Below are 13,526 nucleotides of genomic sequence, written 5' to 3' on the forward strand. Positions count from 1 at the left end.
CTATAAGCGTTGATATCACATTCCCAGTCACTTGTCTTTGTTTATTTCTTTGTTTTTGTGATTAAAGAGGGAAAAAATAAAAGCCTTCGTATTTACCAGCTCCCTCCCAGACACACACACACACACACACACACACACACACACACTGTATAAGGAAAAAAAAAAGGCCTGACATTAATTATTTGCTATTCTGCAGGCGGGAGTCTGCCCTTTTGCTGAAGGGACTCATTTATCCCTTTGCGTGATGCCTGAATCAAATGAACACAAACAATGATGAAGATAATAATGTTTCCCTGCAGCTCATCACGAACCAACAACACATTCATTCGCACACGCAGGGAAATTAAAACCGTCGAGGAGGTGAAATTCATCTCGAGCGCGACGGGACCGTCACGAGCAGCTTTGCAAGTCAAGTGGTCTCCATCCACAGGTTGTCGTGGCAACTGTCAATCTCGTCAACTATAGGAGCGGCTCGACGCGGGCGGAAGTCACTCTCCATTTGGCGGGCGGGCGGGCAGGGGGGGGGGGACTTGAAAGGAGTCACTTTCCATGTGAAGGCCGGGTCGCCACATCAACAGCAAATTGCTAATCGCTTCTCCACTTGTGAGAAATAACATCAATATGGAGAAGCTGGTGATCTATGTCGGCGGTTACCTGGGGAAACCTCGTCCCTTTGTCAACTTTGATCTCTGTGAACGACGCTTATTACAAAAAGCAGCGTTTGCTTTTCTTTGATTCTGTAAAAGCTTTTCCGCATCAAGGGATTCGAGACGGACATTTGTCCTGGCAAGCTCGGCTTCTAAGGCCAGACGTCCCCGTGGTTAGAAAACTACTTCTGCTTTGTTTCTACTCCGGGACGTCTCCAAAGGGAACATTACTGGAGCTCATTTAGTCTTTGGGTTTTTGTTTGTGTACTAAACCTCCCCCGTCCCTTCTCTCCATCTTTCTTTACTGCTACTCTGTGCGTCGCTGGCTCGGCAGAAGCCTTCGGGGGACTATGAGGGATCTAACTCTCACACAATACTGATGCAGTGTAGACCGGAGTGGCTGGTGGAGGCAGAGAGGAAAAAAGAAAATCATACGGACATTTGCACTTGTGTCTCAGCTGGTCTGGGTTGAAAGAGCCCCAGGATTTCAGACCGCTTCATCCTCAGAAAACCCCGGCTGAGAAACGGTTCGGGTTCAAGACGACTCGTGGTAGAAAATAACATTAAAGCAGCTTTTAGAGGTAAATAGAGCTCGGGATTGACAGAATGAAAACACCTCAGGAGGACGAGGCCTTCTTCAAGTCATGTTCGCTCCCCCTCACATGAATACAGAGTTTCTCAATGCACAGTTATTCATTTCATTCATTCAAAGAGTTCACAGCCATGTTAGCAGCTCAAAATTGTATTTTTGTTGATTCCAAGGAAGTGTTGTCCTCATCTTTTTAGATTTAAGTTCTGTGTTAGACACAATAAATCATGTTAATTAGAGTCTGACACATTTATAGCCTCACTACAGGTAAACCTCTGTAAAGTGACTGGAACCAAACTTACAACAACAACAACAACGACAACATTGTGCGATGAAGCATTAATTTAGCAGAGCTCGTGTATTGATCAATTTACCTTCAACGATATTGTTTGGATTGTTATAAAATGTTAACCAGACGTTTGTGGTCCCCAGAGGATCAACCCTTCAGACTGTGATCAAACCTTTGAATAGCACCATCATCAGGCCGGAGTTTCTAATTGACCAACACTTGGTCTAATTGACTTTCTGATCAGCCTCAGATACAGTTTACCTCACAGTGCATTATAGTTTACAGTTTGTACTTTTTTGTTTTTGATATATTATGATGCAACATGCAGGTCTCGTCAGGTTAGAACCCTATAAGTCAAAAGTACATCTCTGTGAAAGGAACTGCGGATTTTTAGTGTTGTGTTCATGTTGCACTGATCGTTTTCCTGTAGGGAAATCAGAGGGAACTGCTTGTATTCTTAGCCGTGCACAGTCCACAACACATCAATTATCCCTGATTGCTGCACGCTGCGAGGGCAGCACCCCTGCTTGTGCTTTCATCCCTCTAAATACCACCGGAGTCTTTTTCTACCTCTGAAATCACACCGTCGTATCTCTTCATTCATTAGATCTGGAGCTCCAGAGTCACTTTAAACCCACTCTATCCGTCCGTATCTCTCGCTACTTCACGACGCCTCACATCTCCCTAACCCCATACTGCGATGGTGGTACCGGTCTCCTAGCAACCAACCCTCTTGGAGGAGGTGACAACATTTGCATTGCCACCACCGCCACCTCCACCCCCTCCCTCCCCTTCACCATCCGGATGCTCTTCAAGTCAAGTAAACACTCTTGGCTCTGCGGTGCAGTCGGCACTCCGGCATCAGGGTCACGGCTTCGGCCTGATAAGTGGCGTGAAATGAAGTCTTGTTTTGTTTGTTCACATTTGAATAAATGAACTGCTTTGTGAATACGCCCAGTAAAACAAGACACAATACGATTAATTCAAGTTTATTTGTGGCCCAATATGTTATTTCCCAAATACAGAACTTGTTAAATAAACATGTGATACACCAATTCATGGGTCCATGCTACAAAACATTTATTTTGGGTGTTTCTTTCTAATGAGGCAATTTTTATAAAGTTTATAAATTGTAACTAATGGTTTAATTGACGGTGAATCAATCATTTACCAATACTATCATGCATGATCCTGATTACATCAAGAGGATCAGGATCAGGCCCGATCAGATCGCCTTACATCTCTACTTACTGTTTGCTAATAAATCAGCTGTAAACTACATCTTATCTCCTTATCTCATTAATAAATGCTCACTGTTTTTTTTTAACTTTCAAATAAAGTCTCAAGTTGAATAATGATAAATAGTGAAACATAATTGTTGCAGATGCACAAAGAAGGGGCACGAAAAAGTCAATAAACAGACTCCAGTTATATAAACCTACTTAAGTAGCTATGATGTGCTTCTGGTCGTACAAGTCAAGCTGTAGAAGCAACAAAAAAACCTGCATGCAGTGAATTAAGAAACTTACTCACTTTGAATGTACTTCAAAACACTTTTAAAACTTGAATACACTATAAAAGTGCAATGTGGTACCTGAGATACTAAGTTGGACCCTCTGTGGATCCACTTGTTGTCCTAGTTGTTGTGTAAAAGATACACAAACAATTAAGGAGATTAAAACTTGGGTTTGACAAAATTCAAGATGTTTTTAAACATTTCTGTCAGTATGCATCAATTACAACCATACTTATTATTTTTTATATCATTTTTGCAAGTATAAATAGATTAAGGATGAAATTAAGGCTCATTAATAATCAGTTAGTAAATGGTTTCTGTCCCCATTGAGCAGTTGCATGCCTTCCAGCCACACTCCAGTTCTTGCAGCCTGGTGTGATTATTATTTAAACATTGCATATGGCGGCACCACGCGCCATCTGTTGCGGGTTTTTCCATATTGAAGTCAGTGTTTTCTCGATCTAAAGAGAGGACTAAAAGAAAAGAAGCGTCAGAAACCTCCCGTCCCCTCTGACACGACACAGCAGCAGCCCCCGATTCCCTCTGAGCTGCTGAATGTAAATCACATCACGCTGCGCTCACATTTGGGCTGGCTGCAGCCTGGAGCCATGCACACTGACAACATGACGTGAGTGGTTGACGATGCTAAATGGCAGCACTTGAAATAGCCTACCTGCCGGTCTGCGCACACACTTGCTGATACGATCGCGACCCCATTAGCTGCGTTTCAGCACCGAGACGCGCTGGACAGCTCCTCTGTCGTTTTTCCTTGACACAAGAAAAAAACAAAAACAAAAAGTGGAACAAAGACAAACAACAGACTTTTTCATTTGATTTGATCACAACATTTTTTCACTTCGAGGAGTTGGAACTTTTCAGACATGGATTCTAATCGACCAGCGAACGTCTCCTCTTTTGATTTCGTTGGAGGAGTGCAACTTCTCCAGGGGGAGGACACCAGAACAGCCATGCCGGTGATCCTGATCGGGATCTGTGTGTCCGGGGCTGTTGGGAATCTGCTCGTGTTGCTGATTTTCATCCGAGACTTCAGGAACGGAAGAGGCTCCGAGGTGAAGGCGCTCCTCGCCTCCCTGGCCTCCACGGACCTGGTGATCCTGCTGCTGTGCGCCCCGGTGCGCGCCGTCACCTACTACAAGCAGACCTGGACCCTGGGGAGCTTCGTGTGCAGCACCGCCGACTGGTTCCAGCACTCGTGCGTGGTCGCCAAAACTTTAATCCTCGCGGTCTCCACCAGAGCCAAGCACACGCTGGTCCCCTGCGCCGCCACGGGGCCCCTGCACAGCCCGACCTGGATCCACGGAGCCCTGGCGTTTATCTGGATTGTGGCCATGATGCTTCCGATTCCGCAGATGCTCTTTGCGTCTTTGCAGCCGTATGGCCGCGACACCATCTGCGTCTCCGAAACTCCAGCGTGCGCGTCTGACTTCATGAGTTTGTTCTATAAGATTTACCCAACGGCGACCTTCTTGGTGCCGGTCATCTTTACGCTCGCCTACTACACCAAAACTCTGCACGCTGCGGTGAACCACGCACCCAGCCCGCAGCAGCAGAGCAAGGTCACCCTGGTTTTACTGTGTCTAAGCGGCGCACTCGGGCTCATGCTGCTGCCGGAGTGGGGGACATTCACCTGGATGAGGCTCGGCTACAACAAACCTCCTGTGGGTTTGATCATCTTTGCGCAAGTGCTCCTTTACGCATGCAGCTCCGTCTCTCCGGTGATCCTAATGACCATGTACGACGATGTGCGCCAAGGATTGATCACCATCTGGTTCGTCGCCACCTGCAGAAGCTCCAGGAACATCCCCAGGATCAACAAGTGTCCCAAAACGGAGGGGAACGGAGCGGAGGTGGGAGCCAACGCCGTCGCCAACGCGGTCCCCGGCGAGCAGGACAAGACCTTCCCGGACGTGGAGCACTTTTGGACGGGGCGCAGGAATACGCACGTCGAGGAGGAGCAGGACCCGGTCCCGTGGGAGAGAGAGGAGAAGATGCTGTAGAGAATCAGACGTGAAAGTGTCTTTTGTTAGAAGACTTCAACTTCTCAGCCGGTTTCTAGTTTGTTGACCCACAGTGCAGACCCTCGTTGAAAGGCTGTAGTGGCCAGTTTGCTGTCGTGAGATTGATTAGATGTAAAAATGAACTTGTACACTCTCGTGTTTTGATGTTACAGATGTTTCTACTGTAGAGAATCTACTTTGAATATTTGCACTGTCGTAGATCACCTTTATTAGAGGTTTGTACAGAGATGAATCAAATGTAAATATCCAGGACACTCGAGCACCAGAGGGTTTGTTGTGATTGTGTATGTGTGATGCATAACGTGGATATTAAACCATTCTCAAATAAGGACTGCTCTGCTCTTCTAGTTTTTTCAAAAGCTTTAAAAACACTAGCTTAATCAGGGATAAAACACGAACATCAAATCTCTCCATTTAATTCAGGAGGCTGTGATATGACAGACGACGTGTACACAGAGATCGTTTCACTGTATTAAATTCACGACTAATCCAGCTGCACATTTCAGGTCAAGTCAATCATCATATTTCGGTGGAAAGCAGCAACACTCAGGAAGTCACGGTGCAAAATCAGGTCAATGTTTCTCACTCCATTCTCCTGCAGTCTGAATAAAACACCTCACTGCAGAGTCACTTTAGGTGCACGGTGTTATAGCATCTTTACATTTTAATCTGAGAGTTTACTTAAAGCAACCTAAAATCCTTCGTGAAATTTTTCACAAGTAAAACTACAAAAGCATTAACATGAAAATATACTTTAAGTACCAAAAGTAGAAGTACTCATAATGCAGAATGGGCCATTCCAGAGTGACAGATATCATATAATTAGATTTTAATTATTGATGCATTACATCACTTTAATGATGCAGCTGCTAAAGGGCTAAAGTACCTCACAACTATAAATTATTTATAACTGACTGTAATGTAGTTGTTAACAGATGTAATGGCATTCTTGTGTGTTTTTCCAATTAAATACTTATTTTGTATTTATTACTTTATAAATATCTGCCTTTCATTACATTGTCCTTTAATATCTTTGTATTCAGATTCCATATTTGTGCACAGAAACAGTTTAAACAATTACATCCACAAATGTACTGGTTGTGTTATTTATGAAGTAATGTGATGTAAAGTTTATATTGCTCATAAATGATCCAAATTAAATGTTGCATGTAAATTAATAAACACTTACATGTAATTATAACAACCTTAGGATGTGTTATAAACAATCTATCACATGTCAAATGGATTCAATTAAAGGTTAAATAAAGGTAAAGCTTTCCTAACAAATATAAAAGTACAATTAAAGTAATAAAAACCTCTCTGAGTCATTATTAGAACGTTTGATAATTTTGTATCCTTAAATAACTAAAGCAGCTTATTGACATTTTAAACAGTGGAAATGATGAACTGCATTTTGGGTAGATACATAAAAAAACAGTGATAATATTTCTCAGATCAGAAACAGCCGTGTCTGAGCAGATGGTCGGACGCATCACCACCTCCAACGCTGCCACCGCCACCGTCGTGTCACATGACCTGCGTTTGCCGTCTAACCTTTCAGTGGTCGTGAAAAGAAACCAGCTTTTAGTCGTCTGTGTGTTTACCAGTAAAGCGGCGGCCGCCCGTGGCTCAGACACCCCGGCAGATTTGACATTTTAGAGAAAAGAAAGGTTACAGGTTGAAGAGGAAAAAACACGAGCCTCCAAAGCTCTTCAGTACGATTGTGCTCCTGCACATAATTTATTCATTGACAATAAACCATGTTTCCACACGTCTGCCCTTGAGTCACTTGGTTTTTCATTGACTGCGTTTCCAGAGTTCTTCATTAAAGGCGGATGTGACGCAGCCTCACTCAGACCATTCACTTGACAAATCCACCAAATTAATTATCACACATTTGCTGCCCTCCATGTTCTCTCCTAAATTAATTAAAGATAGAGACGGTGTCCTGCTGTCGACAACGTGCTGACGACCTTTCAGAGAACAAACACAACCTGAGAGACATGAAGTCAACGACGCTGAGGGACGGACAGAAGTGAAAATATCAACCGACTCACTCTGTAGATAGATTACTACAAACCTGTTAAAGCAGCGGCCTGTTTTTTATAACTTCATGAGATGAGATGAGATGAGATGAGATGAGATGAGATGAGATGTGATGAGATGAGATGAGATGAGATGAGATGAGATGAGAAGAGAAGAGATGAGAGAAGAGAAGAGAGGAGATGAGAAGAGAGGAGATGAGAAGAGAAGAGAAGAAGAGAAGAGAAGAGAAGAGAAGAGATGAGAAGAGAGAGGAGATGAGATGAGATGAGATGAGATGAGAAGAGAAGAGAAGAGATGAGATGAGAAGAGAAGAGAAGAGAAGAGAAGAGATGAGAAGAGAGAAGAGATGAGATGAGATGAGATGAGATGAGATGAGAAGAGAAGAGAAGAGAAGAGAAGAGAAGAGAAGAGAAGAGAAGAGATGAGAAGAGAAGAAAAGAGAGGAGATGAGAAGAGAGGAGATGAGATGAGAAGAGATGAGATGAGATGAGATGAGATGAGATGAGATGAGATGAGATGAGATGAGATGAGATGAGATGAGATGAGACAATCAATCAATCACATTTTATTTGTATAGCCCATATTCACAAATCACAGATGAGATGAGATGAGATGAGAAAAAATGAGAAGAGAAGAGAAGAGAAGAGAAGAGAAGAGAAGAGAAGAGAAGAGAAGAGAAGAGATGAACAGTGATACACAGCAGATATAGTTTCATATGAAAAAGAACAAGACTAGTTTGAATGGAATACAAAAATATAGTTCATAGAGATAAGATAAGTAACCCTGACAGTCAAATACCCACAAAACTACTGATATAATCAAAATAAAACCCAAAGGCTTAGAGAAAAGTCTTGTTTTCATCTGTCAATTCCAGCAACTGCGAGGGTAAAAGCAGCTTCGCCAGCTTTTGACTTAATCCTTGAAAGGACAGTGTCAAAAGGACGTGTCAGACTCCGGCTAATAATATCCAGGCCGTTTACAGCTTTATAGACAGGCAGGAGAAATGTAGAATTCAATGATGAGCTCAGTCGAAGCTCAGGAACCTGCAGGAAAAAGATCAAGATTCTCAAACCGATTCTTAAGTTGGTTTATTCTGGAGATACAACTCGATTCTTGAGTTTAGATAGATAGATAGATAGATAGATAGATAGATAGATAGATAGATAGATAGATAGATAGATAGATAGATAGATAGATAGATAGATAGATAGATAGATAGATAGATAGATAGATAGATAGAAGGATAGATAGATAGAAGGATAGATAGAAGGATAGATAGATAGATAAAAGGATAGATAAAAGGATAGAAGGATAGATAGAAGGATAGATAGAAGGATAGATAGAAGGATAGATATATAGATATGAGGAAAGATAGATATATAGACGGATAGATAAATAGATAAAAGGACAGATAGATAGATAGAAGGATAGATAGAAGGATACATAGATAGATAAAAGGATAGATAGATAGATAGAAGGATAGATAGAAGGATATATAGATAGATAAAAGGATAGATAGATATATAGAAGGATAGATAGATATATAGAAGGATACATAGATAGATAAAAGGATAGATAGATAGATAGAAGGATAGATAGAAGGATAGATAGATAGATAAAAGGATAGATAGATAGATAGATAGAAGGATAGATAGAAGGATAGATAGATAGATAGAAGGATAGATAGATAGATAGAAGGATAAATAGATAGATAGAAGGATAGATAGATAGATAGATAGATAGATAGATAGATAGATAGATAGATAGATAGATAGATAGATAGATAGATAGATAGATAGATAGATAGATAGATAGATAGATAGATAGATAGATAGATAGATAGATAGATAGATAGATAGATAGATAGATAGATAGAAGGATAGATATATAGATAGAAGGATATATAGATAGATAGAAGGATAGATAGAAGGATAGATAGATAGATAGATAGATAAAAGGATAGATAGATAAACAGACAGATAGAAAGACAGACAGACAGACAGACAGACAGACAGACAGACAGATAGATGCCTGCACTTCGAGGTTAAAACCGTAGTAGAGATGTGACCTTTGACCCCGGTGGTGTGTGAACTATCCAGGACCCTGATCATTCACACTTTCAGAACAGTCGACACAGGGTGAGGTCGAGGTCGAGACAGTTTTTCATCACCCAGAGCGATGTGTGACAAGTCAGCCGTCTCCTCACAGAAAGACTGAGGCTGAGTTTGAAAGAAAACACCCTGACTGTCTCATAAAAGATCTGCCTGAGTGTTTTCTCTCTCCTGTATTGAACTAAATGCTTCAGGGAGGTTGAGAGAATGTAAAATTGCAGAGAACAGAGCTCCATGTTGCCTACAGAGCTTCAAGCTGTTTCTGAGGAGGCCGAATTACTATATAGAAATAATTTATCATGCAGCTTGAACACGATTACAATGAAGTTGCTTGCTACATTTGAAGAAAAAATTGTTAAAAGATATCATGTTGAAACTAAAATGACGAACATATATTCAAATCAAGGACATTTATAGCACTGAATCTTATGTAACAGCAAACCGAGGCCTTTAGATAGTCGAGGGGGTTTAGTTGCTCAGCTGAGAACAGGATCCTTCTTCAGTCCTTCGATGTTGGTCGATTTAAAAACATCCCTGAGGACGACAGGATGTGTGAATTGGGTCAATTACAGAAAGAGAGGCTGAGCATGAATCACAGTTTCCTCTGTAATGTGTCTTATTATGAAAATCTTTATTATTTGAAATGAAATGAAAGCAGAAATTGTTCTAGCACACTGATGATGACAGATGGGAATGGTTGTTTAATTTGAATTCTTATAAGTTGGTTATCTTTTTTCTAAATCTTGGAAAAAACGTCAGGATTTGATTATTGATGTTATCGATGATGCTACTCTGGTTTCTTTCTTTCTCTTTTTGTTCTTTGTTCTAAATGATGGAATTATCATGTTCTCAGAGTTTGTGGTAATATCCACGATAACCGTGTTGTTCAATGGAGCCGTGATGCTTCGTACATTCTGCTTCACTGGGTCACATAAACATAATTCTGGCATAAAAGTGCCCAGGCTGCCCTGAAGCGGATAAACTCTGTGCCACTTCCACTCTCCATGTCTGCTCCACAGAAGAGGAAGAGCTCCCTTCATCATAGTCAGACATGTCAATGAAAGCCGTCTCATCCATCATTCATGCAGCTAGGGAGCGTTTTCATACGTTGCTTCACCGTCTCTCCGCTAAAGACTGAACTGACGAACTTTAACCGCTCTGAACTCTGACAGCTCGCGAGCGGCTCGTGAGATTAGAAAGTCAGCGTCCATTAGCAGGAAGCGAAAGAGGGAAGAACAAGGTGTGATTTGATGGCTGAGGTGGTTTTAAAAGAAAAAGAGAAAAATCACTTCTTTTCACCCTGCAAGCTCCAGCTCCTGTCGCCGCAGACGATAGGAGGACGTCAACCACACAAAGCTGATCCACTAGTAAAGCCTGAGATAGAACACGTCTGTGGCCCCCACATGAGACCTTGCAGGGAATTTATTTTTCAACATGAGTGCTCCGTGGTTGCAAAGCTAAAGGGCTGTGAAAAGAGTCCGGTCCTGCTCTTTTACTGAGATGCACATGATGTTTTTTCTCCCCACTCAACCATGATGGGCTGTTGCCGCTGCCTCGGGCTCTGTGTGTCCTCCTTCCTGCTCAGGAGTGTTTGCCCTGCAAGATGTGAAAGGTTTCAGTCAAACAGGATTTACTGAGGGTTTTCAGACTCTGTTCTGAGCTGCATGGAGAGAGTGGCAGCGGGGGGTTTATCGCATAAAGATGGTTTAGTTCAACATCCATTGTCAGATTTTTTTTAGTTTCTGCACTCAGATTTTTGTTTTGCTTGAAGTGAAGAAGTAAACCCCGGCTTCATCTGTCATCCGAGCCGGGGAAATCCAGTCTGCTCAGGTGTACAGCTGCATGTTCAGGTGTTTTTCATCACTATCAGAGAAAATACAAGAAATAAAGGATAACAAATCACAGCTATGTTCAAACGAATGTAGCGAGTCAGAGCCCAGAGATATGTTTCTCACATATCCCACATATCTCTGGGCTCTGACTCTCTACATTCGTTCGAACATAGCTGTGATTCGTTAGTTTCGAACATAGATTCTCCAAAAGCGAAGCCAAAGCCTCTTGACCGCCCCCTGGTGGCTGGCTGCAGTATGTCAAAAAAACGCACCTCACCTAAGCTACAACGTCAAAGTACACGTCGATTACATTTTTCTCAAAGATGGCTTCTGTCACTTTAGGTTGTTCTTATCACACAGACGCAAGTTCAAGTATTGATTGTTTCTAGTAAGTTTGGTTTTAATTCGTCATTTAATGCTATAAAAACAGGATGAAACGTCCTGATTCGTCAAGCATTTTTATAGGAGGGACCTTGATATCGCAGCTACGCACAATGATTCTGATTCTGATGTCTACTACGCAGACAGTTTGGAGCTGGGGTGAAAGCACCTTGATCTTTAGTCCCATAAAGCTTCAAAAATACCTGTGTCCTTGCAATTGTTTAGGACAGTTTGTCTCTATAACTTCCTGGAAGACGTTGATGTCTTGAAATGTCATGAGATCTATGAGAGACAGAGATGTTTTCCTTCAGGAAGCTCACACAACACATATAATTCAATAAACGATAGAGTGTTTACCTGAGCATCGAAGCGGAACATCTTTAATCCCCGTTTAACAGAACTGCAGTATAATGAACCGACATCCTGCCCAATGCCATTATCCTTCCCATAATCCTCCAGTAATTCACTGGGGTCCTGTTCATGTTGGTAACTCGCTGCTGGTAAAACAAAGATGAGCATTAAATGAGATCCCTGTCATGCAAAGACACGTCTCCTCTTAATGCAGAGTCGTGCTCACTTCAGTCGGAACAGCTGAGGGAAATATTCACGTTTTAACTGTATATTTCATACTTTTATTTTGTACAGCAGACGCCTCCTGATCCAGTGTGTGAGTGAGTGGCGCCATCTTGTGGTTTAAAATGAGTTTAGGCCAGGATTGTAATTGGACTCGGTCATATAACTGCTTTAAAACTGTATCTTACTCATAATCCAAAGTCGCATAACTATCATGTTTTTTTTATTATTCAGCACGTATTGGGAGAATGCAGACTCAGCTACCTCAGCTATTATTTTATCCGTTTACACTCTTTAATTTCCCTGCAGGGATCAATAAAATCCATTTTATCTTGTGTGGAAACTCTTCAGTTATCAAGCTTTAAAGATATACGACAGTAACGATGGTCATGTGTTCAAATAACATGACGCCTGCATGACACTCACACAGAGAACATAAAACAAACATTTATGAAACATAAAAATGACGACACTGCAGGAACAACTGTTTTTTGTGTGTCTGTTGTCATGCGATTGTGATTTTAACCTTCGCTCTTTTTAGTATTAGCATATTCCTGCACCAGGGAAAACCCGCTCCGTGGGTTTGAATCCCTGTCTGTGGCCTTTCTGTACGGTTTACATGTTACATGTATGTTTGCTTTTTCCCTGCAGGGTAACTGAGCTGAGTTTAGGTTGATTGACACTCTGAGGACGTGAGGGTGAATATTTAGTCTCTTTGAGACTCTGGTGACCTGCACAGGTTGTACGTAGACTATACATAAACAGGTTGTACATAGACTATATATAAACTCATTGGATGTACTAGTAATTTAGTTATATATTTTATATGCATAGATAAGATGGTCCTCTCTCTCCATCCCTCTCTCTTTATCTCTGTCTCCCCCCCTCTCTCTCTCTCTCCACACCCCCCTCTCTCTCTGTCTCTCTCCCCCTTCTCTCTCTCTCTCTCTCTCTCTCCCCTCTACCCTCTCTCTCTCTCTCTCTCTCTCTCTCTCCCCTCTACCCCCTCTCTCTCTCTCTCTCTCTCCCTTCTCTCTCTCTCTCCCTCTACCCCCTCTCTCTCTCTCTCTCTCTCTCTCTCCCCCTCTACCCCCTCTCTCTCTCTGTCTCTCTCCCCCTTCTCTCTCTCTCTCTCTCTCCCCCTCTACCCTCTCTCTCTCTCTCTCTCTCTGTCTCTCTCCCCCTTCTCTCTCTCTCTCTCTCTCCCCCTCTACCCCCTAACTCTCTCTCTCTCCCCCTCTCTCCCCCTAACTCTCTCTCTCTCCCCCTCTACCCCCTCTCTCTCTCTCTCTCTCCCCTCTCTCCCCCTAACTCTCTCTCTCTCCCTCTCTCCCTCTCCACCCCCTTTCTCCTTCTCTCTCCCTCTCTCTCTCTCTGTCTCTACCTCCCCCTCTCTCTTTCTCTCACCCCCAACTGTCTCTCTCTCTCTCTCCCCCTCTCTCTCCCTCGCTCCCCCTTCTCTCTCTCTCTCTCTCTCTCTCTCTCTCTCCCTCTCTCTCCCTC

General features: G+C 42.5%; 1 protein-coding gene across 1 annotated transcript; it reads left to right on the plus strand.

Moving 5' to 3' along the window:
- The first annotated feature begins 3,539 nt into the window (after window positions 1-3,539).
- LOC124852615 (G-protein coupled receptor 151) lies at window positions 3,540-5,409 on the plus strand. The gene has a single exon (XM_047341730.1). It carries the CDS (start codon window positions 3,923-3,925, stop codon window positions 5,057-5,059), a length of 1,137 nt encoding a protein of 378 aa, XP_047197686.1. The 5' UTR covers window positions 3,540-3,922; the 3' UTR covers window positions 5,060-5,409.
- Window positions 5,410-13,526: the final 8,117 nt, after the last annotated feature.

The sequence above is a fragment of the Hippoglossus stenolepis genome, chromosome 10 (assembly GCF_022539355.2).
Source record: "Hippoglossus stenolepis isolate QCI-W04-F060 chromosome 10, HSTE1.2, whole genome shotgun sequence".
Taxonomy (NCBI): domain Eukaryota; kingdom Metazoa; phylum Chordata; class Actinopteri; order Pleuronectiformes; family Pleuronectidae; genus Hippoglossus; species Hippoglossus stenolepis.